The 25,104-nt window shown below is 25.7% G+C and overlaps 2 protein-coding genes and 1 long non-coding RNA gene across 8 annotated transcripts in view; 2 read left to right on the plus strand and 1 right to left on the minus strand.

Annotated features, from left to right (window-relative positions):
- The window catches only part of LOC100203079 (vesicle-associated membrane protein 3), a 25,916-nt gene extending 23,125 nt beyond the window's left edge, over window positions 1-2,791 (minus strand). The window contains exon 1 of one of the 5 annotated variants that reach the window (XM_065800068.1): window positions 2,696-2,791. Coding sequence is in view for 2 of the 5 variants with exons in the window: in XM_065800067.1 (XP_065656139.1) it covers window positions 2,632-2,633 (2 nt within the window). In the remaining 3 variants the exon portion in view is untranslated. Of the gene's footprint in view, window positions 1-2,203; window positions 2,350-2,631 lie in introns of those variants that run through there. The other 4 variants (XM_065800069.1, XM_065800067.1, XM_065800070.1 and 1 more) reach the window with 4 other exon arrangements.
- Window positions 2,792-11,358: 8,567 nt separating this feature from the next.
- Window positions 11,359-15,579, plus strand: LOC101238835 (uncharacterized). The gene is made up of 4 exons (XM_065800071.1): window positions 11,359-11,500; window positions 11,724-11,866; window positions 14,533-14,649; window positions 14,918-15,579. Exons 1-4 carry the CDS (start codon window positions 11,452-11,454, stop codon window positions 15,065-15,067), a joined length of 459 nt encoding a protein of 152 aa, XP_065656143.1. The 5' UTR covers window positions 11,359-11,451; the 3' UTR covers window positions 15,068-15,579.
- A 167-nt stretch (window positions 15,580-15,746) lies between these two features.
- Window positions 15,747-21,534, plus strand: LOC136081831 (uncharacterized). Of its 2 annotated transcripts, XR_010639168.1 has the most exons (5): window positions 15,747-18,853; window positions 19,000-19,072; window positions 20,124-20,222; window positions 20,645-20,777; window positions 20,983-21,534. It is a non-coding gene; the product is annotated as an uncharacterized LOC136081831 (long non-coding RNA). The 2 variants fall into 2 exon arrangements; XR_010639167.1 differs by lacking the exon at window positions 15,747-18,853 and having other exon boundaries at window positions 18,862-19,072.
- The last annotated feature ends 3,570 nt before the right edge of the window (window positions 21,535-25,104 follow it).

The following is a 25,104-nucleotide window of genomic DNA, read 5'->3' on the forward strand; positions in this document are numbered from 1 at the left end:
TGGGGCAGGCAGTCTATTAAGTAATAAAAAAAAATTCCGGTCGTGCATTTTAATTTTTTTTTTGTGTCAACAAAATACGGAAAAACTTTCTGACAACCAGTTAAGATTTATATATATATATATATATATATATATATATATATATATATATATATATATATATATATATATATATATATATATATATATATATATATATATGTATTAGGGTTCAAAAGATAAAATTTTCAAAACGCTAATACACAAGAAGCCAAATTTGGGGCAAAAATTAAAAAAATTCCGAAAATGTTGACATTGACCTTGTACTCAAGCAGCAAAATTTATAAAAAATTTTTTTGATCATAATCGTCTATATTTTTTGTAATCATAATGGTCCATATTTTTTTAGATTGTAGTGTATCCTGGTTTTTTCATAATTTGTTGTTTAAAATAAAAATGAATTCGCATGATTTATGCAAAAAAAATTTTTTTTTGCGTATTAGCGCAAAATTCTTTTTTTGCATATTTGTGCAAAATTACTTTTTGTGAAATTTTTTTTTTAATTAAAAAAAAATTATGAAAAAACTAGGATACACAACAAACTAAAAATAAACTTTAGACCATTATGATCACATTAGAAGAAAAAAAAATTTTTCAAAAAAATTTAGGAACAATTAGGGTCATTTTTCAGGGTATTTTGCTGCTTGAGCACAAGGTAAATGTCTATATTTATTTTATTTTTTTTTTGTAATTTTTGTAGTTTTTAAAAATATATTTGCCCCAAATTTGGCTTCCTGTGTATTTGAGTTTTGGAAATTTTATTTTTCTGAACACCCCTAATACATACATGTATATATATATATATATATATATATATATATATATATATATATATATATATATATATATATATATATATATATATATATATATATATATATATATAGATCTATAGTTTGTTGTCTTTGGGAAGAGCGGAAGGAAAAAAGTGATTCTTACGCCAACGCATACGTCACTTTTAATTACTTTTGACTTTCGTCCAACATTTGCGTGTTGGACGAAAGTAAAAACCATTAATTTAATTACAAATAAATCGTTTTTTAAAAAAACCACAAAAACGCATATTTAATTGACCAGAATGTTTTAAAAACATTCTGAATGTTTTTAACAATATAAACAATGTTTTTTTTTTTTTTTTAATAAAATGTTTTTATTTTTAATTTTTTTAATAAAATGTTTTTATTTTTATTTTTTTTACTGTAAATCATGCGCGGAGTGTTGCTACATCGACTATCTTATAGCCTGACTCGCAAGGGAGTGCTCCTACATCGACTGACAAATAGCCTGACTGGCAAGGGAGTGCTGCTACATCGACTGACAAATAGCCTGACCCGCAAGGGAGTGCTGCTACATCTACTATCTTTTAGCCTGACCCACAAAATTAAAAATAAAAACATTTTATTAAAAAAAATAAAAATAAAAACATTGTTTATATTGTTAGAAACATTCAGAATGTTTTTAAAACATTCTGGTCAATTAAATTTGCGTTTTTGTGGCTTTTTTAAAAAACGATTTATTTGTAATTAAATTAATGGTTTTACTTTCGTCCAACACGCAAATGTTGGACGAAAGTCAAAAGTAATTAAAAGTGACGTATGTGTTGGCGTAAGAATCACTTTTTTCCTTCCGCTCTTCCCAAAGACAACAAACTATAGATCTATATATATATATATATATATATATATATATATATATATATATATATATATATATATATATATATATATATATATATATATATATATATATATATGTATATATATATATATACATACAAATATATATATATATATATATATATATATATATATATATATATATATATATATATATATGTTTTTATATATATGTATATATATATATATATATATATATATATATATATATGTATATATATATATATATATATGTATATATATGTATATATATGTATGTATATATATATATACATATATATATATATTTATGCGCATAAATAACACTACATATTTAATAATTGTATATAAGCAATATATCAGACATCAAAATTAAATAAGAGTAATATTTTGCTTACTTAAAACACTTATTTATCATTTAATAAGTCAATTGAAAAACGTACCAAGATTCATTTTATAAATATAGGTTTAAAGATTCTAAAACAAAATTTAATTCAATGCTAACATACATTTTTGAAACTAAAGTAATTCTTTAGGTAAGGTAGTCTTGTGCACAGTTTTGATAGGTTTAGATACTTCTCCACCAAACTATTTTATTTACTTTTTATTTTATGATTTCTGAACACATTATAATAAAATTAATTTTTTTATTTTTAACCTTGTTTTAAAACTTTAACTTTTATAAATGGAACACGACATATTTAATTGGAAACTAATGCTTTTAAATTCTTTTTGTGCTTTTAAGCACAAGATGTACAATCAAAACGTATATCATTTCAAACTAGAACTATAAATTTGTTAAACACCACTAATTAAATGCGCTGTAGCCTATAGGATAGCCTATAGTATAGGATTTTTGTTTAAATCATCTAAATGAAAACTATAGTTCCAATAAAATAATAATTAAAACTATCAAAAAAAAAAAAAGTTTAAATACATCACTTAATTCAAATGCGAAGAGTTACGTCTATATTTGAGAGTAAAATAAATTACTAAAATACAGTTTCTGTTTTGCTTTTAAGTCCAGAACTTTACTTCACTCCCTCAGTCGGAATCACTTTTTAAACTTTTATTTAAGTTGCGGATACATTCTGAAAAGTGTTTACAAAGGTTTAGTATGACGGCCAACTTTGGGATCGTAGCAACGATTTTATTTCTTGATAGAGAGGGGGTTTGGCATTGAAAGTGATGAAAGTAAGAACCTTATGAGCCATTTAAATTCACTTAATATGTTGGTGACATATCATTAGAGACAAGGTAATCTAGTATGATCCTTATATAATTCGTCTAAGAAATTGCGGTATAAGTAACAAGTTTTAAAGTATCATTTGGTTTGGTTTTTAAGTACTTTGGCTTGCATTCTCTATGAAAGATAAAAGAAAAGGATTTCGGATAAACTTTGTCTAGGAAAACAATGTCGCTCAGGCATTTTTCTGTTTTAATTTTTTAAGTTCATTTTTTTTTTTTTTTTTGAAGACAATTTTGAGAATAATATTTAAGTGATGCAATTTGTTTTCATTAAGAAATGAATAACTATAAAATATCTTTAAAGTTATAAAATGGATCCCATACTTTTGAATACTGCATGCTTAAACTCTGTAATCTAAAAAAGACTAGCCTAGGTTCAGGGTTCTCTTAAAGAAAGATCGGGGAATAAAATCAATAAATAATACATTGTTGATTAAAATTTTTTTATTTTAAATAATAGTTTTTGATAAAGGTTGCAACTTATTTTTATATTTTTTTATAAACTCAAAAAAGTAAATTATCTAATTCGTCGTTTTCAAAAACTTAGAAATAGACTAAATTTGTTACAATTTCTTCTTTTTAAGTACAACAATTAAAGAGAATACATCGTAACGAAAACGTAACATTTACAGACTGCGTGTGAGTTATGGCGGCGGAGAGGCCTTTTTGACAAAATTATTTTTAAATTGTAGTAAAAATAAAACAAAAACAACTTTGCAATATTTTTTTTATTGTTGTTTTAACAGCTCCTAACAATTTTATTTATTTACAGAACAAACTTTATTAAACAAAATTATTTTTAATAAAATTATATATATCTAAACTAATTTTTCTTAAATCATTTTTAGAGTTATATTTTGTCGTTTTTCAACGTTTCTTAAAGAGTCCTTATCTAAGTTAGGTTAATATGATCAAGCTTTTCTAAACTCAAAATAATAAAAACATCCAATCTACTATCAACTGTTAACTATCTTAAGTAATAATTAATAATTTGAAGTTTCCTGAAGATTCTATTGTTTGTCGCAACACTTATCGATGCCGCTAACACTAATCTACAAGTTTTTTTTTTGTTTTTGTTTTTTTCATTTTTTATTGTACATTTATTGTTTATCTTTATACAATATATAAAATAAAAAAAAGTTAAAGTGTTTATTAATAAAAAAAAACAAATAGAGAATATGGAAACTTAAAGAAGACCGCGAGGTCTTCTCACAGAAAAACGCTAAGACTTGAAACTAAACTTTATAATATAACGCTTTTTGGGGGTTTTATGGTGGTTGGGGTGCTTCTAATAATCAAATGATTGAGTTTTTCTTAGTAAGTTATATGAAGTTGATTCCAGTGAATATAAGCCGATGTTCATAGTTTTTAAATAAATATTTTTTCTTTTTATGCTTTTAATTGGGTGTAAACCACCAAAACCATATAACCACCAACTATTTCAGAAATATTGGTTGATTGATAGATAATTGAGTTATCAACAGAACTTTGTCAGATTTTCATACTTTTTTTGGTCACAAATTCTATCGTGTTTTACAGTTCAATAGCTCACTTCTATTTTTTAAGTTTTATTTTTTTCTTGAATATTACACATTTTGGAATTTAGTTGTTCTACTTTGTGGTTAAACATTTTTGATATTGCGTTCTCGTGTAAATAAATAGGCTCCTTGAATAGTGTTATTGTAATTTTTGCCATTTTAAATTATTTTTTTTAATTTTTAAAATTTTTTAAACTGAATGTTTGAATTAAATGTTCAGTTCAAAGTCTATACAATATTTCTTTCAGCCATTTTTACCTAATTTGATAAGACCATGGCAAAACATGTATTTTTTTTTGATGTTTTTATAAAGCAAAATATTACTCGAATTATTATCTATTTTTTTGACATATCTATTTCTGCTTGTATAATATCAATGACTTTACATTTTCATTCTTTGATGCTTGTTAGAAATAATATCATTAATAATATTGATCAAAATGTTTCAGTTTTTTAGAGGAAATGACAACATTTCAATAAAGACGCAAGTCTTTATTGAATGTATTAAAACTTAGTTTGAAGTTATCTTTAGATAATGTGATTAAAGTTGATAACATTTAAATTCGTTACGGTAAAATGAATGTATATTAAAAATTACTTGCGTATTTGAATTCGAGTCAAGTCATTGCGGAAGTTTTTTAAACAATGGTGCAGATTAAAATCAGCTTCTAGATTAATACGAGATTATGTGCAAATAAAGCTGCATAAAGTTATCTATTGGTTCGTTATTTTTGTTAACATCTTCTAAATTTTTTTAAACAATATCAATAAAATTATTTCTTTAATGTTCATCTATGAAATTATTTCTATAATGTTTTTAAAGAGTGTAATGAAAATACATTATACTCTTCATAAGCATTAAAGATACAGTAAAATCAAAAATATATAGTTTTTTAAACCTAATTATTGCAGCCATGTTTAAGAAGGTTGTCTTTTTCAGGTTGGTTGGCAAGTAACATATAAAGCTTTATGTCCTATTAATTGGGAGAGATGAACTTGTGTACCATCTACTTTCCAAGGCATATTGTTACCAAAGTCATGTGAATGAAAAGCTACCTATAAATATTTTTTGTGGTTATTAAGGTGCTCCCACAAGTCCTTATAATCTTACCACAGAGTACCGCGGAGGAGTATTTAACAAGGAAGTTTACGCATTCTTACTTACCGATCTCTTGGACTCAAGGTCAACACAACATTTCATTCATTTTATTTTGGGATCGAGATGCGAGATAATACATCTTATAAGATTGCATTTCAATATCTTTTAACTACTGATTCATTAATAGATTATGTCTTGAAAATAGTTTCAATTTGATTAAAGTTACTATTATAGTCTTGATATAGTCTTACGAAGATAAAGTATTTCAAAAATGAAAAAATTATCACAATAAAACAATTCTACAAAGAGCTTTTAAATGAAAAATATTCGTTATAGGGGTTTGTTGTATATAATGACCATCAAATGTCATTATATATTTCATGAAAAAGGCTGTACCAGTAATTGGCAAGCCTTGTCATCTAGAATAGTTAGTTCTCAATATAACTCCTTTGAAAGATTGTCTAATTTTTTATTAATAAAAGATAACGTCTAGATTTTTATCTTCACAAAAAGCGTACCCTGGAATATAAACTAATGACATTCTAATATAAGAAAAGAGAGGATATTACCATTTTTATAGAAAATTGTTCTGGGAGATTAATTTCTCAGAACAATTTTCAACAAAAATGCTAACATTTTTGCTTGTAAAAATTAACGTTTTTAACAAGAGTAATGTGAAGTAATATTGAATATCAAATCAAAACCTTACTCAAACTTTAATACCAACTTTGCAGGGTAACTACGGTAACTATTTCAATAGCTTATTTAATTTCTGCTTTTCACTTGGCATTTTTTCTATAGGCTTATCTAACGGGTCTGTTGTAAAATTGCCTAATAGTACTTACTAATGATTTGTACATTAAAAGCAAATAATTTTTATTGTTTCTGCAATACAATAATTGCAAAAGGTGACCAACGGAGCCTTCCACGTCTACCTGATTTAAAAGTAGTGATTTGGAAGTGGTAATCTTTTGATCTTTAGTAAAAGGCAAAATATTGATGTGTGAACAAGTCAATCTAATATATATATATATATATATATATATATATATATATATATATATATATATATATATATATATATATATATATATATATATATATATATATATATATTCGATATTGCTCTGTTATATAACATAGATTATAGATATAACATAATATACATTTTTCAAGCTCGTAAAATTTAATGCTTTTTTTAAGCAAAAAGCATTTTTAAAGAAAATGAAAGATGATCAAACTGCGTACGTACTCGCTGTATTTAACATACACACACTATCCACCCTTCCATTACTTGTATGTTTTGGGGTAACCCTCCTCCCACTATACCTGCGTACGTATTTTATGGAAGTCCCCTTTCATTAATAACTGGTTATAGAAAAATTAATTTCATTAGCTTTTAACTTATTTAGTACAGTTTTTAACTTATTTGGAAAATAAACTTGGCATTACCTAATTAAATACTGATGGCGCATAACGAGGTTTCAGTTTCCCATAATTTCTAACAGTAGAATAATCTTTTAGACATGTGCTTCACAAACTACAATTTTTTTTAGTTTCAGTTATGTCCTAATATTACAGTAATCCAACATTTTTGTTTATTTCTTGGCAGTTTGTTATTTCTCGATCATCAATGTTTCTTGACAGTCACAGTGTTTTAACTCTACTCTGAGAGTTATAATTATCATCACAAGTAGCAACACATATCAACGAATGGCTTTAAGTATTAAAACGAACCCTTTGCTTATTTTTGACCTTTTAACTAACTTGTATTTTTTTAAATTGAAAATAAGTTAAAACTTAACGTCAATAACAAAATAAACGTTACTTACAAGACATTAGGGTTAGATTATAAGTCTGTTAACACGCAAAGCTTGTTAACAGAATAGTTAGCTAGCTTAGCATAACGAGTATTTTTTGTTAGCAAAAAGAATATTTTTATATAAAGGTTGAAGAATGTATCTGTATAATTTTTATACATCATCAATACCTTATGTTTATAATCTTATTATATAACCTGTATACTATATCTGATTATAATAATGTATGTAATATACATTTATAACAGTTTTTGTTTGTTTGTTTACAATCATAATAAATATCAAGTAAAATAATTTTTCATCTATTGTTTGTTTTGCAGCACTTAAAGGTTCCTTCTAAGCCATAATCTTCTTTTAAACTGATTTGCAGTCCCATCAACACAATAAATTTTTTTGATTGATAATTTATTAAAGTTTATTAATGGTGTATCTTTATCATAATTTGTACGCAGTGGCGATTCTACGAATAAAATGAGGGAGAGGAGGGTGAATACTAAAAAAGTAGCGAGTGGCTTCTAAAAAAAAATAAAAAAAAATAAAAAAAGGTCCTCATAACTAAAATTTACCCGACTGAATTGTGTCAAATACCCGACTAGCCTACTAAATCCGTAAAAATACCCGACTATAGCTTGAATATAAGTAAACAGTAAAAAAAACTAAATAAACTAAATAGTAAAAAAACCGACCATCACTTTTTTATAACCCTCTATATAAGAACACGTAATGACCTTAAACTCTTTTAAAAGTTGTTTTTATTTTCTCCTAAAACGTTCATGCATATCCTTTATGTTTATGTACATATGTATATAAGCATACTTTTTTGAATATAAATATTTTTGTCTTATTATTATTACTATATTGTCGACGTTTTTCTTTATTTTGTCATTTAAGGAAGTTGCTGTTCTTAATGCATAATAAAGTTTTACAATGATCTAGTTTATTTCATCTAATTTTAAAACAACTACGTTTTGCTTTGGCTATTAAATAATATTAAATTAACTTTATTTACGGGTAGAGAAGAACCTCTACGATAAATAAGCAATTAATTTCATTCATTTTATTTGATGTTGCTTTTCTTTTTTTTTTCCTTTCATTAATTTTTTTTCTACATCAGTTTTATGTCGATTATATTTTAGTGATATTGTGTTTTTTTCTTTTTTTCTCTCAGTGTTTGTTAATTTATTATTTATTTTTTGATCGCTAAAAAGGATTAAGCCTTGCCATTTACTTTTGTCGCTCAGCAATAATTTTTATTATGATCTAAGACAAAAAACAATGGGCGCTAGTGCAGATGTTTACTCCCTTTTCTTGAACTTTAAAAAAACCCAACCCTGACACTATTCAATGTAATAATAACCCATTAATACATAACATTCATTTACACTGTGTAAGTCAATTTCTGTACAATTATTTACTTCTATTTGTAAGGGAAGTTATGAATAAACTTTAATGACTAAAATTATTATGTAATAAATAAAAACCGAGCTGAGCATTTGAAAGAGATTTTTATAAAAAGTTAAAAAAAGAACATCTTTAGAGAAATCTTTTAAACTATAAAATAAAAAACTTTTTATTTAAATTGAACTAAATAAAAAGTTCTTTTTTTTATAGCTTAAAAGAAATCTCTAAAAATGTTCATCTTTTTATTTAACTTTTTAGTCTTTTACTAGGTCGGACAGATTTTCAATTTTCCTTGAACCTTTTCTATTAACTTACTATAAAATCATTCGCTTTAGTCTTAACCTGAGATGTATTGTTCATATCCGTGCCGTTAGTAACAACTCAATGTCCTAAAAAGTTAGATTCTTTATTGTAAATAAATGCTGGCATTGTTTTTAAAGTAATGTTGAACATTAAACTTTTAAACTGTTTTGAAGTGAAAAATATAACAATACGAAAGTAATATGCAGTATTCTTGAAAACAGAAATTACCTTAATACAACTTATTAACATTAGTGGGCCTTAAGATTCCTATAAAAACAAACAAAAATATTTTCTTTTATTTGAAACATTTTTGTTTAAAGTCATTGAAAACAAATACAGGTTACGAATAAAGCTGATGATTTTATAGTAAGTTAATAGAGAGAGTTCAAAGAAAATTGAAAATGCGTCCGACCTAGTGAAATTCCAACTTATTCAGGATATGAGTTAACGGGATTCTACAGTACTATATGTGCTATTTCAGATATTCCGTTTAGTGTTTTTTTCAATACGAGTTTTTTCAATCAAGAGTTTGGAAATCTTTTTTCAAATAGTGTAATCAAGTTTAAACCATATGGTGTGAGATTGGCGAACGTAGGTAGTGTAAAGCGAGATAAGTTCTTAAATACTTTGGTTACCGTAGCAGAGTGGTTAGAGCACTAGCTTCAGAATTAAAAGGTCCAAATTTTGGCATTAAAAAAGTCCGAGGTTTAACTCTGGCCACATTTGCTACATTGGTAAGAATGGAGGCGTGAACTTCCTAGTTAAATGCCTATCCTAGTCTAAAACAAGTAATTCAAGTTCTCCTCCATCACTATGTCCTATGACATAAAATAATTTTATCAGATTTTGTTTTACCAGAATTAACTTGTACGAGTTTCATTTTTTTTAAATTTTATTTTAAATTCTTTCCGCCGAAGAATTGTATTATTAAAAAACTTTTGGTTGTACACATGCATATTCAGCTGTTTTAATAACTGCAGTTATCTTACTATTGTTAGCATAAAAGTTTCAAGAATGTTGTATGAAGCTTGGTAAATACAATCATGGATTCAATGTTATTTTATAAGAGAGTTGGTGGTGGGCCTATTTATCAAATGATTTGATGACATAAGTCAGCGTACCTTATTTAATAATTGCCTGGAACGGCTTTTGTAATATTTTTGTAAACGTCCATTCCAGATAATAGATTTTAATGGTGCGTTTTAACCACGTGAAATGTGGGCTGTGGTAATTTGGTATGACTTACGATCACGGCATTAATATGTCCTTCTATTTTAAGCTTAAGATTGTTATCCTATAAGTAATAATCTGTGCTTTAAATCTAGGCGAAGTGGTCTTTTAAAGAAATTGTTTATCTTTTTATGTTAATTCGAATAAAATTTAAAAAAATAAAATAGTATTTAAATTAATGTTTCAGTTTACTTATTTTTAAATCACATGTATATGTGATCTAAAAATGTGTAAAATGAAACATCATTAATTTAAATATTGTTCATCAACGCTTTGACATATTTTTTTTAGGAAAATTAAATAGTAATGTTTTTTTGAGTATTTTTGAAAAATGACGCAAATTTCATCCGAACTTCCAGTGGATTTTTTTAACCCCATTAGCGTAAAAAACAAATAAGCCTGACAGAGCCGTGTTATTTATAATAAGGATAGCGCTTGATAAAGCGCGTGATAAAACGCATCAGCTAAAATATTATTAGACAGACATGATGGCAGTAACTCCAGCAATTTAAATTTTACCAAAACAAAAACAAACAAAAAATATTTCGCAACGTTATTGTTAGAATAATATCCCATGTTTATTTATTTTTAAAATCTGAATTTTCCAAGTCGGAATTTATGCATCAACTAAAAATACTATATGAACTATGCAAACTTTTTCTTTTAAAATCAACTTTTTTCATTTTTAGTAAGTTACATCAAAAACAATAAGACTAAGTTATCAACGGTTTCTACTTTATGGAAATCAACAATATACAAAGTTTTTATATATTTTTGTACATATACTTTGTTGAAAAAAGTTCCAAGCCAGCTGAGATACATGAAACAATTTTTTTATTATTATTAATTTTATTACTAATAGTGCTAATAGTTCATGTTCTAAATAAAGATAAATTGACCAATATCAAAAAACCGTTGAATATAAATTAAAGTTTGCAGTTTTCTCTTACTCACCAAAACTTGAAATATTCATTTCTTTTAAACGCCATATTCATATTTAAAAGAAACGTTTAACAATTTTTAAAAATTAATGCTTTTTGAATGCTCAAGTAGACTGAAATGGAAAACAGTGAATCTAAGCGTACTTGTATTGCGTACTTAATTTAATAAATAAGAAGATGCAAACGTTTTATTTGCTTATCTACATTTCTTTCATATTAAAAGAAGGTATAAAAAACGTTTATTGATTTGTTTTTAATATGTTAAATTGATGAGACAATAAATAGAAAAAGTTTTTCACACTAATATTTAATTGGATTTGTTATAAAAGCATCATGTCTAAATTTTAAGCTCGCCATCATGACCATGCTTTTAAATATCAAACAGCAAACAAAATTTTTAATTTCAAAGCTATCGAGTAAACATAGTAAAATTTTATTGGTGCGTTTAGGTGAAAGCCTTCGTTGCTTTGATTGTGACACTGCCAATAATACACGGTCATGCGAGAAAAGTAAACAGATCATTGTTAATTGTAGTGCCACAAAGGAAGAAGAACCGTATATAAGATGCATTCAAATCAATTACTCAAAAACTGTATGCTTTTTTAATATCCTAATATTTTGTTATAATATCTTGATATAATATAATATCTAGAGCGACTACCTTAGCATCAATTTCATAGCTGCAAATAGAGTGAGCGTAAACAGTCTGAATGTTCGAGCAAATGATGTGAGCGTGAACAGACTTTGGAGCGAATTTTTAAAAGTGCTATTTCCCGCGTTTGCGCGTGGTATTAGCAAAAAACTTGACTAAATGTAAATATGTATGGTTTTAAACTAACTAAATGCGAATAATGAAAAAAGAAAATTAGGATTTCAAAACCAAAACCCAATAGTAAATGTATGTACATTTTGCTACGAATATCCATTCATTGTAGTGATTAATAGTCGTTGCAATTTCTTTTGTTAGTTATAAAGGTTTGCAGTTGTATATGTTAGTTTCTCATTAGATCTCAGATAATAGTTATTGCTTTGATTTATTTTAAATTTTGTTTTAAAGATTTATGTTTTGAGATTTTTTTAATGATTATACATGAAGACCATGTGATGAAATCTATTTGTCTCATACATTCATTATTTTCATTTCCTTCATTTCTAGCTTTGCATGCTCAAATCTATTTTTCGGTATTTAATTCTGCTTGCATGTATTAGCACACTAAATATCTATTGAATTTTAGCGGGTTGTGTGCTAACCCACGCAATGTTATCATATTTAATTCAATGTTATCATATTTAATGCTGTTTATTTATGTTATCTTTTTATGCCGTCTTGTTATTAAATATACGCCACTTATTGATACTTTCAGTTTACTTTATGAATATAGTTTCTTCTTTAGTAGCATTAAATCATTCTCTCTTTTTCTGTCAATATGTTAACTCAAATATTTTATAAGGAACTCCAACTGTTAAAACAAACTGCTAAGTTTTATCAATTTATCAGTAATAATGAGCAATTATTGGTTTAGTAAGATGATTTTCAAACTCTAATTTTAAAACAATGCAAACTCAATCTTCGTATCTGGTCAACCAGGTATGGCTGAAATCCGTTTTCCATAAACTTAAATGGTTTATCAGCATATATAGTTTGTGCATTTTTATTCTTTCGCAAAGAATCAAAAACAATTTGCTATTTTGCTCCTGCATATGCTACTGAAAGGCAGTGAGATGCATGAAAGTCAGGTTGCTAATTTTGTGAAAAGCAATTCGTTTATTTTTCTTTTTCTTCTTTGAAACGTTGTTAATATAATTTTGTACTGCTTGTAAACATAATCAAACAGAAGATTATACAACGTCATTTTAGCTTATCGAGTCAATCTTTTTTGAGCCTTATATTAACAGATATTTCTGTATTTATTGAGGTCTCAAACACTTTGTAGACATTTTTTAATATTATTATTATAGTTAGAAAAAAATTTGATGTAAAGAATTAACGTAAAGATTTGACGTAAAGATTTGACGCAAATGTAATCTTTAAAACTTATAGGTTTTATTCAAAACGAGTTGATTTAAAAAAACCATTCCTAACATTATTAGGATTGGTTTTTATTATTCTAAATTATTATTAGATTCAGGCCGCTTTTTGTTCGATGTCAAAAAGTTTTGAAGAAAAATGTAAAGTATCAAAAAACAAAATACTTCATCAAATTCTACGTTAAATTTTGAACTTAAATGCTATTTTAGTAAAAAAAAAGTAAAACCATTATGAAAAAACGGAAACATTTGTCAATACCGTTGTGTTTTTGAAGAGACAAAGCATGTTTTTACACAAGTCTACTTTATTTAGACCATGTTTGAGAAAAAAATAGTTGTTCATTTTTAAATAAAATGATCGTTCGGATTAGCCCCGTGTTCTATTTAGCGATTTCTTAGGCGGCGCTAAGACCGTTGCTTAAAAAATTAATAAAAAAAGATTTAATTTTCTAAGCAATGTCAGGGATTGAGGCAGCTTTTATATTAATCTTTAAGAAATATAACTTTCAGACATGGAGCAAACATTAAACTTGGGTAAGTTTGGTTTTATATCAAATGAGAAGGGCTAGCAAAAAATTGCTCCAAATATCTAAAAATGAGAGAGTTATAAACTTTACATAGTCATAACTTTCAAACACTAAAATATTTATTTGATAAATGTGAAACCAATCGTAGAGTTCAAATTTGATTTAAATTACTAATAATATTACATTTAGTAAATTAATGCTGTTACATTTGGGAGGGAGTTGTTTGCACAGGTTTTATTATTTTTATTGTTCCCAAGATTCAATCGCAGCAAACTTTTGCAAGTAATTCTCATTTGATATAAGCATAAACATACCCAAGTTGATAGTCTTCTCCATATTTAAAAGTTATCATTCTCAAAGCTATTGCAAACCCTGACTAGTTCACTGAAACTAAAATTTTTCAAAAATTTTTGTTGAGCTAAAGTCCAGAAGTTGTTTATGTGAAATATTGAAAAAAAAATACAAATTTGAAGCCATTTTTATTAAAATAAGCTGATATTGGTTGGTTTAGTAAATATACAGGTTTTAACATATTCAAAATGGCTTTCATTATCTATAAATAACAGTTTGCAACCAGGTATAGAAATCTTAACTCTAATACATTCTTATTTAATATATATAGTTAAGTGTTTAAAATGAGTAAACTTTATTGATTAAACCGTTTTTTAATGTGGAGTGTTGTACAAATTTATTATTACTTAAGACAGGTGGATTAATAGAACAATTTATACAAAAGCATTGTGGGATTGAGCACGAAGAATTATTTGGTTGTGATTCTTATTGCGGTGGCCTGTTTTATTTTAACTATACTGACTGCCAGGTAGTTGTTATAATTGTTTTTTTTTTCATACGTTTTATTCATCATTATTTATTAAAACTTGTTCATCAAAATAATATAAAATGGTGCACCATACTTTAATTTATGCATTAGTATAATATAAAGTAATGCACCATGTTGTAACTTATGCGTCTATGTTATAAAAATGATCTGTGATGATCTATATTATGTTTTAAAATACAGTATTTAATTTTATGGCTTCTTTACGTTAAACCTTTCAACCATAACAACATTTTTTTATTTTTTGTAGTCTTCGTGCTGTAGCTTTGACCTTTGCAACGTGGAAAACACCAATTCTCTCTTACGTACCAGTTTAGTTAGTCATGCAATCGTAAATAACATTTACACAATTCTAAAGGTTTTACCTTTTATAAACATGTTTGCTATTTCGTTGCCATAATAAAATAAAATAAAAATTTATTCAAAAAAAGAAGAGGAAAATTATGGTGTTAAATACTGGAAAAATAACTCCAAAATTGATGATAAATGGTGCATATAAACTTGGTATTATAGTAAAAAGGAGGATACTTTAATGGAATCAAACTTGCTTCAGTAAAATGCAATCCCATAAAAATAAGGCAGATGATCAACTTTATTTATGAAAAAATACTTTTGGTTGAAACAAGACATTCATTGCTTAAACGTCAACAATCATTCGATGCTGACTTAAAAAACATGCTATCGATACATTATAATTCAAAGAATTATTTTTTTAAAGCTTTACTTCATTCAAACAGCTGTGAAATAAAAATCATGTAGATTCTTAAAGAAATTAACAGTTTTTCCCTTTTGCTTAATTAAAAGAAATTGAAACTTTATATTTAATGTGAAACATCAAAAAACATTTAAAAAAATTAAAAATTGACTGAAAAAAGTTTTTGAGAGACTCCGAGAAAGTAAAGACTTCAAACACTGCATGGTGTGAATATATATATATATATATATATATATATATATATATATATATATATATATATATATATATATATATATATATATTATATGCATATATATATTAGATAAAAAAAGCCCTAATAAAATCTATACTTTTTATCTCTTTTAATTCTCATATGGTTAAATTCATAAACTAAATTAAATTTATTATTATTTTTTCATTGTTGAAAAAATAAAATGATATGTTTTTGAGAAAACACTCCAATTGAAAGTATGACTTGAGCCTAAAAAGCAGAAGAATAAAATAGGAAGTATAAAAAGGATGTTAAAATTAAAATTGCATACATCTGATAAATTATATTTTCTAATATATATTCTAATATATATCATAAGTTTATAATTTTTAGCTCGGTTTTTCTTCAGTTTTCAAAGCTATTAATAAAATTATTAATCTTTAAAGTTATTAGTAATTTAAAATAACCTACATAAATCATATTATTAAAGGAAATGACGTCGCGTGTTTTAAATAACTGACTAAATTTACAAGGTAGATTTTCGATAACCAGATGTTGTTGTTTTTAATTTGCAGACGGAGAAAATTATGGCTTACTGTTTAACATATTTTGCCGACATGAGATTGAAATAAAAAACTGAAAGCAAGTTTAAAAGTAAAACTTCGTAGAAATACACAGTTAGAAGGAGTGGATGGGTTAGAGTGAGCCACGGGTTGGAGTAAATAATCCCATAGCTAGAATACGCCAAGAAAAAGATCCCAAACTTTCACCAAGTAATTACAAGCAAATTTGTGCTAAGATTATTCAATTTTTTTACCAATTCTTGACGCGGGTTTTCTATCTTAGCGGTGTATCCCACTTTTTTTTAAATTTAAGTAAAATTTTAAGTAAAATTTTTGTTCTGGTTGAAAGTTTGATAAAAAAATATGCTGACTATATTCAGATATCAGATGTTAGTTGAAAAGTAACTAACAAATAACTTAAAGTATCAACTCAGGTCTGGACATCAAGATGTAGAGTTGGATCTTGGCCAATTAAAAAAATTAATTGAAAACAACCCACATAAAACCTCACTCTGTTTGACAAGTACTATCATTGTACTATTTTAAATCATTTAAATTAGCTTGGGTATTGCTCCAAATAGGTGCTTGCGTTCTTCATGATGGTGAATCAGCAAAATCAACGTTTTGAAATTTTTTATTTATACATTTTTTTCCATCCGAATAAAGTGTTATAAGTTGACAATATTTTTGCAGTTAATTAGAAACAGGAACTCCATGTTAATCACACCAGAAAGCATTAATGGCTTAGCTCTATTAAAAGCCAATACCAACTCCGAAGCCTAAACTTCATCCAAAAAAATGCTAACAAATTAATTAATAATTTTAGTACATAGCAAAAAGATTGTATGTGCTTTATTATGATAATTAAATAAAAAATTTAAAAAATCATTAAAACCTTTGGAAAGCTCTTTTTTGAAGTCAACTGATGATATTAAAAGTTTCTAATATGTACTAAGCTAAATGGTTTGCCAAATACGTTTTTTGTTTTTTAGGAATATCTCAGAATGGAAACTTTGCAGTTACTGTCTAATTTATTAGTAGGGAAATACTGTCTATTTTATAAGTAGGGCAGAACTGTGCTCAACTAGAAGAGCTTATACTAAAAATTCTCAACTGATTTCCCAGCACAAAACAAAATTTTTTTTTTTGCCTTCATGCTTAAAGAGTTCTGTTTACAGGGCATCCATTCTTTGCATGCACGTTGGAAAACAGGCATAAACAATAATTGAGTATAAATAATTGAATAAACTTTATTTGTTTATTTTTTTTTAATAAAATAATAAAAACTCAAAAAACTTTTGTCATAATGTATAATTAAAAAATAACTTTTAAAAAGTTTATTCGTTTAAAAAAAAAATATTTTTAAAAACTAAAAGACGAATTTGTTAAACCATTTTTTTTTTAATTTAATGTTTTAATATATTTATAAAACTCTTGAAAAAAAAATTAAATAATTGTGTTTTAAAATTTAAGTATAATATTTAAATTTATCATGCAATTATTGAAAACATGAAGGCGTTGCCAAAATACAAGTTTCCACTTTTTTACGAAGTTAAAGGTGTTAAGTAACGCTCTTTCAAGCAAATTTAATAACACAAAAATGTGCTTCACAAAACCAAACGAGTTATGTTACATATCAATTCACCCACAATAATACATAACACAGATGTAGATGCTAAGGTGCTTCAACACATTTACCCATTTATTATGCTATTTTGATTACTAAATTGCTTTATGAATATTTAGATATCTTTGTCTATTCCCAGCAAGCACATAACGTTATTTTAACGTTGCGAAATGGTGATAGATTTGTGTCTTTGAATAAAAGTATTTATGTAATAAAAGTAAAAACATTAAAAGATTTTATGCTATGAAAACATGTATAATTTTACATAAATTTAAGAAATTGCATTATACACAAGTTTTTTAAAAGTCTTTTTACATTGTGTACTATACTTTACTAAGTATGTGACATGAAATTTTTAAATTTACAAAATATTATATTGTTATATATCGTTGAAAAGAGCATATTAATACAGTATTTTAACGGTGAAAAAAATTATCAAAATCGAACAATTCAAAAAAAAGTTATGAGGTTTTTAGTGACGATTTTTGAATATATGAAATTGTTAAAGAAACTGGTCAAAATAATTTTTTTAGTACCAAAAATTGTTATAACTTTGCCAATTCTTGTCGAAATGTCTATAATTTGGTAACAATAGATAGATGCAAAAGTGGGCTACAATTTTATAGTAGCATCTAGCCATAGGGCGTGAGTGGGCGTCTAGAGGGGCCCCAAACTACGACTTTTACCACGAATAAATTGAAAACTCTATCATAAAAAAGTATTTTATTACTGAAAATTGTCTTTTTTATCTAACAGAAATATGCAATGTAAAGTCTTTACATTGCATATTTTATATAAAAATGGTGGATTAGAGATGAATATTTAAATCATTTGAAGATGTTTTTATATATATGTAAAATTTACAATCAAAGTCTTATTATAATTATGAAACTATAGTGCGGACCAGTATGTTTTGGTTTGTATAGTCAAAAGTCAATGTTGTTTGTGTGAATGAAAATCTATCAAGTTGAATAAAGAATGGTTTTGCCCATTGTCCGAATCTAAATGTGAAATCTGCAGTAAAAAATTAAAATATAACACAAAAGGTGGTTGGTATAAGTTTAAACAAAAATGTGATAAAATTACAGGTATTATAATCTATTATATATAAATGATTATAACATCTATATTTATAAGATTAGTATTAAAGACCATTTAATCTTTTAATCTTTTAATTTTTATTTTAATCTTTATCAAATCTTATGTAAAGTATTTATTGTATTCTTTTTGTTAGGGATTGGTATAATAACATCAGGTAAAGTAAGAACATATATAAAATGGATTGCAGGTGCTAACGTAACTTCAAAGTAGGTTGATATTTTTCGCTTTATCATTGTTTTTTTGTTTGTTTGTTTTTTAAATATTTTGCTGCATTATTAAAATAAAATAAAGATGGCTTGCACAATAGAACAGAACGAAAATTTAAAGCCTTAGTTAAAAAAGCAAATAATAGACTAGGACTAATGTAGGCTTTGATAATATAGGAGCTAAAGTATAAAGTCATTTTTAAATATATCCACTTTGTATTGTCATGTGCATATAATGCTCAGCCAGAGAGAGGAGCCAGTCAATAAAGATCTCTAAAAAACAAAAAGATTTTTTTTTTTTAAATGTATTGTAAATGTTTAGCTGTTCAACTGTAATGGAGTTTAAATTAAAAAGAATAAATAAAACACATTCTGGTTATAAAATGCATATGTCATTATATAAACATTATGAAAGTAACAAAGAGTGTAAATTATGACTTTTTTAATTAACTTTTATTACTCTGCCATTATACATAATTGTCTTGGATATGTCAATAGTGTACCATTCATAACAACTTTCTGCTAATAATTTTTTTTTACACATAATATAATCTAAATCATCAAGTTGCATAGATGACAAATTGTTAAATAAATTTATTATTTCATAAATAGTTAGTATTTATAAAAAAAGAAAAAGTTATTAAAAGTTGCTAACAGCATGCTCAAATTAGAGCTAAGATATCTTATAAACAGACTTTAAAACAGCAAAAAATTTATAAAAAAGAAGAAAGAAAGTTAGGAAAAAAGCTGTTTATAAACAGCTTTTTTCCTAACTTTCTTTCTTCTTTTTTTTAATATTTCCGTTGAGTATCAAATCACATTTATATAAACTAGTCTAGATCGGTTTGTCTACTAACTCTAACCTCTCAGTTGTATTTATGTCTGGTTTTTCAGATCTTTATTAAGATTTTGTTTATTACATTTTTTTGGTCATGATTTCATTATTTTTGGTTAATTTGTGATTTGAGTATTTCATTACTTTAATTTATTTGTGATTTGATTGTATTTTTACTGGTTTTTTTTTTTGATTAAATTTATTTTAATTTCACAGGTTAATGGCAAATAAATTAAAAACAAAGTTTAACTTGACCAGATCTAAAACAAAACAAACAAAATAGAATAGATTTTAGATATTTACAAGGTGTTATTGGTATGTATATTATATTTCTTTGCACTGCTCCTACCAATATATATATATACATACATATATGTATATATACATATATGTATATAATTATATACATATATGTATATATAAATACAGTTAATTACAGATATCTTGAAGGAAAACGGTTCAACTATGTTTGACTTAAGCGATGTATAACTGCCTCCAATGTTTGTGTTATGTGTGTGTATATGCGTTGATGTATGATTTTAATGTATAATATATCTTTATCCAAGAAGGTTGATATCTTGGTCAATAGTGAAGTAAATTAGGCACAGATCAGTGATGAGTTATTTTCTTCCCACTATTGATCACTTAATGTTCACATTCGCTTGTGAACAATGTGAAGTATAATAATACTTGTAAAATGTACAAATGTACCTTACTTTAAAGATATTTTTATTTAGATACAGTTACCCGATGTTCTTAAATAAAAAGACACAATGCACAAAGATTTAATTTAGACTGTATGAAGTTTGCACCATATTGATTGGATCGTGGTAAACGTGCATCACATCAAAATAAGTCAGAAGGCGAAAAGTATGTATGAATTTGATATTGATAATGAAGATAGCGATATCATGATTTTATCAAGATTGTTTTTAAAATAATTTTAATTTTGTATAAGTATTTGTTCTAAAAATTTATAAATTATTTTTTTTGGTTTTATTTGCTTTCAATAATTGCTTTTCAATTAGTTACCTGCGTTAAAAAAATGATACAGGGTAGATTATTTGTAATACAGGTTTGGTCGGGAAGCGGAAAGCTCTCGATTACTGACCACGGAAGTAATATTTGGTTGCGAAAAATGGACAGGTTTTGTAGTCGTTCTGAGAACATTTAAGTTTATGTATGTCCGTAAAAACAAAAATTTTTTGTTTTACGGACATAGATAGAAACATACATAAACTTGAATGTTCTCAAAACATCTCGCGGAAGATTAAAAAGAATATTCGCTAACACTAAAAACCCGCCAAATCTACGAACAAAATTTATTAAACTAATTTTATTAGTTCAAAAAATACGCTGACTAAGCGAAATAAAGTTCGCTTTATTTCGCTTATAAAGAGTTTTCTGTCGAATTGTTTAAAAAATTGTATTATTCGAAATTTGTTAAGATTTGTAGCATAAATTGTTTTAAGAATATACTATCAAACGAATTATAACTTTAATACTATGGCTCATTCTCGGAGCCACATCTGCAAAGCCTTAAATCTTTTAAACTATTATTATTTGTTTACAAAAATAAATGTTTTTTAAATTGTCAAAATTTTGAAATTTTATTATATATTATTGATTTTATTAGCATATTTTTTATTTAAAAAGTGTGTATTTTTTATGTAAATGTAATTTTTTTATGTAAATGTAATACCTTTTAAAGCAGTTTTTATGGTTTATTTTGTAAACAAAAAGACTTTCAACAATAATTGCGTTTTCAATGAAATTAAGATTAATAAAACTAGTTATGAAATAAATATACAAGAAGTTTCTGGTTACTAAACACAAACATGCATACAAAGTAACTCGCGGATGAACAAGCGCCGCGCCTGAGGTCACGAAAGAACACACAGATATATATATATATATATATATATATATATATATATACACAATATTTTTACATAAAATGATAATAATAATAATACAATCCGGCATTTTATGATGTTTGACAACTTTGGGACGTGAAACAAGTTCCAAATATTTATATGTTTATACTTATGTCAAATAAAAATGCTTTGCGAAAAACTGTCATGATTAAAGCCTGAGAACAAACTGCCCTAAAGTTCTTAGCCACAACTGCCCCAAACGTGAAAGCAACAAGTTGATAAAATGTTTTTTTAATATTCTCAACTAAATTTATATTCATTAACAAATTTTAAATTTCATTGAATAATTTCTTAGCGTTCAAAAATTATGATCGTATAAAGTTTAAAGCTCCTCAGTTTGATGTGGTCACAAATTTTATAAGGTCGTCATTTTTAAGCGTAAGGAGATTATTGTTAAATAATTTTGGAACGAAGGATTAGAACAAATTTTAATATCAAGACATTTAATTGAACTCTCGGTATAAATTTTTTGTTCGCTCAGTAAAGTGCTTAATAATTGGCGTCAGACTAGATTTAAAGATAATCGATTCACTTCAGTGAGTGAAAAATTATGTGGTACGTAAATTTAAAAAAAACGATGATAGGCTATTAGGTCCAAAACTTTTATAACTAATTGTTAATAAGATACCTCATCTTTACTCACTGGATCAATAAAGAAGGAATTAGCATTATTATCAATGAAATCATACTATCAAATCCCATTTTGATAGTATGATTTCATTGATAATTTTTTCACAAGTTGAAAAAAAAAAAATTACTGGGGAGTATATTTAAAACTGGGGCGTTGTTTGTGATGATACTTTCATGCAGATTTAGTTGAGTAGGTTTATTATGTGATAATATTTTAACATATATGATTTCTTCAATGCCTTTCCATGTATCTCTTATGTAGTTTAAGTTGCTATTAAAATAAGTTATGGAGTATGATTTTTTTCCTACTTTTTGTTAAATTGAAAATTTTTTTTTAAAGTATTTAAATTTAATGAAAATTTTATTTTTATTAATAATATTTTTGAATCTTGAAAACTTTTTTTGAAGGGTTTGTTCTTTACAGAAATAGTTTATTTGAACCTTTATAGAGATCCAGGATTAAGATTTAAGTTTGATTTTAATAAAGTTTTGAAAGGGACATTTTGGTCAAAGATTATATTAAATCTTTTACAAAAATGATAGATTGAAAAGATGATTAATATTGTCATCTTTTTTAGTCAAGTGCTCTCTAATGGTTTTTGAAATTTCTAGAATAACAATTTTCTAGTATTAAATTTATTAAAGAATTGCCTGGAAACTTTATTTGGTTAGCTGGCTGTGCCAGAAACACAGGAAAATTGTGCCGTGTGATCTGAGATTGTTGCTGTTATAAGAGTAGGTAATATTATAACCACAAAAGTGGTCATTAAGTTTAAACTCAATATACTGTTATAAAAAAATATACTGTTATAAAACTAATTTAAAAACTTTCCAACAGATGAAGAAATACTTCTAAGACATTAGTTGTTTTACTTATCGATTGGGATACTTTAAAGCATTGACTATTACAAAAAAAAAGTACAGTTAAGGGTACTGTTATTTACATAATCTTTAAGACTTTCCTTAAGGTTTCCTTTACAACTTTATTATAACCACTTTTTTTTTTCTACTAACCATAGATCGTTTAATTTTGGAAACGTCATTAAACATCACTATTTTATTGAAATTAGGTAATATTTTAAACTTTCATCAGGCGTGGTTTTTCTTTATACTTTTAACTTTTTTGTAGTTCAAAAATCTCTAAATGAGTAATTTAACAGAAGTGTTTGAGTAAAAATAAAAAAGACTAGATGTATATAAGCTTATGGTTGTGCAACCACGTTTATGAAAAATCTTTCGCTCACCACTTTTAACCAATACTATCATTTTAGTTTCCAAATTTTTTTTCTATTTATTATTTGAGTTTCGCTATTTTTTAGATAAAAATGATTTGCATAGTTTCTAAAGAAATGTGCGATTTTTATACGCCTAAAATGTTACTAATTTTTCAATTTAATTTTTTCACAAAGTTTTTTTGTATCTTTTAAGTTGACTTTTAACTTTGAACGAAGCGTAATGGAATTTCTTAAATTTTTCGGTTTTAAATGGGTTATTATTTCTTTTGAAAACTTTAGCCATAAATAATGCATGGATATTTGAACTTTATTAAATATTTCATTAAAAGAAATATATTACACATCATAAAAACATGTCAAGTCTATAATTTAAATTTTTTCAAGAAAATCTAACCCAAAATGTTTAAAAATTTATATATTAGTTTTTTAATGAGGAAGTTTTAAAAAATGTAGATCTGAGCATAGTATAAATATGCTTAATTTTTTATCCCATCTGAAGCTAATCAGATCGAATAGTATGTTAGCCTAAAATCGGCATCACATTTTACTATTATTTAATAAAATTTTCTGTTTAGGTATTGAACTGTTTTTTTTTTTTTGTTTGTCATTGATGTTTATTTATAAGTAGTACTTGTACGATGCATAAATATACAATTTGTTTAAGAATTCATTTGATTTGCTCAAATATTAATTTGAAGTAATATATGTTATATTTATAAATGAATATTACATACTCAAAATTAGTATATATCTTTTTTATTAGTTTGTAAATAAAAATTACATACTTAAATTATTAGTGATTAAAAACAGTGGCGTCAATGGGGTTGGTGTCACCCAGTGCGGTAAACTTTTGGTTTCACCTCTCTAGAATTTCACTAACTAGAGACGCCACTGTTTAAAAACTTTTTATAGAATTTTAAATAATGCATATCGATAGTAAATAGCTTTGCATTATTTAGTTGTCGCAACGTTGTTTAATATTTTGTAGCAACTTTGAAGCGCGAGTTTGCAAAATATAAGTTCGCACATTCCTCATTGTCTTTTCAAAATTGAAAACTTTTATTCTTTAACACTCCATTGTTGAAAATTGTATTGTTGAGTTGCCGCATAAAACTATTTTATTTTGTTAGAACAATGAGTGAAATAAAACGATTGTACTTTTTGTAACAAAATTTATTGCAATTAAACCACATTTGAAAGCAAAACGCGATACATTGATAAAGTTATATATTATATATATATATATATATATATATATATATATATATATATATATATATATATATATATATATATATATATATATATATATATATATATATATAAGTAAAATATTGGTCTATTTTGTTTATTGTTTCATCCAAAGGTGGCTAAGACTGAATATTTAAAGTTTAT

This window comes from Hydra vulgaris, chromosome 06 (assembly GCF_038396675.1).
Source record: "Hydra vulgaris chromosome 06, alternate assembly HydraT2T_AEP".
NCBI lineage: Eukaryota > Metazoa > Cnidaria > Hydrozoa > Anthoathecata > Hydridae > Hydra > Hydra vulgaris.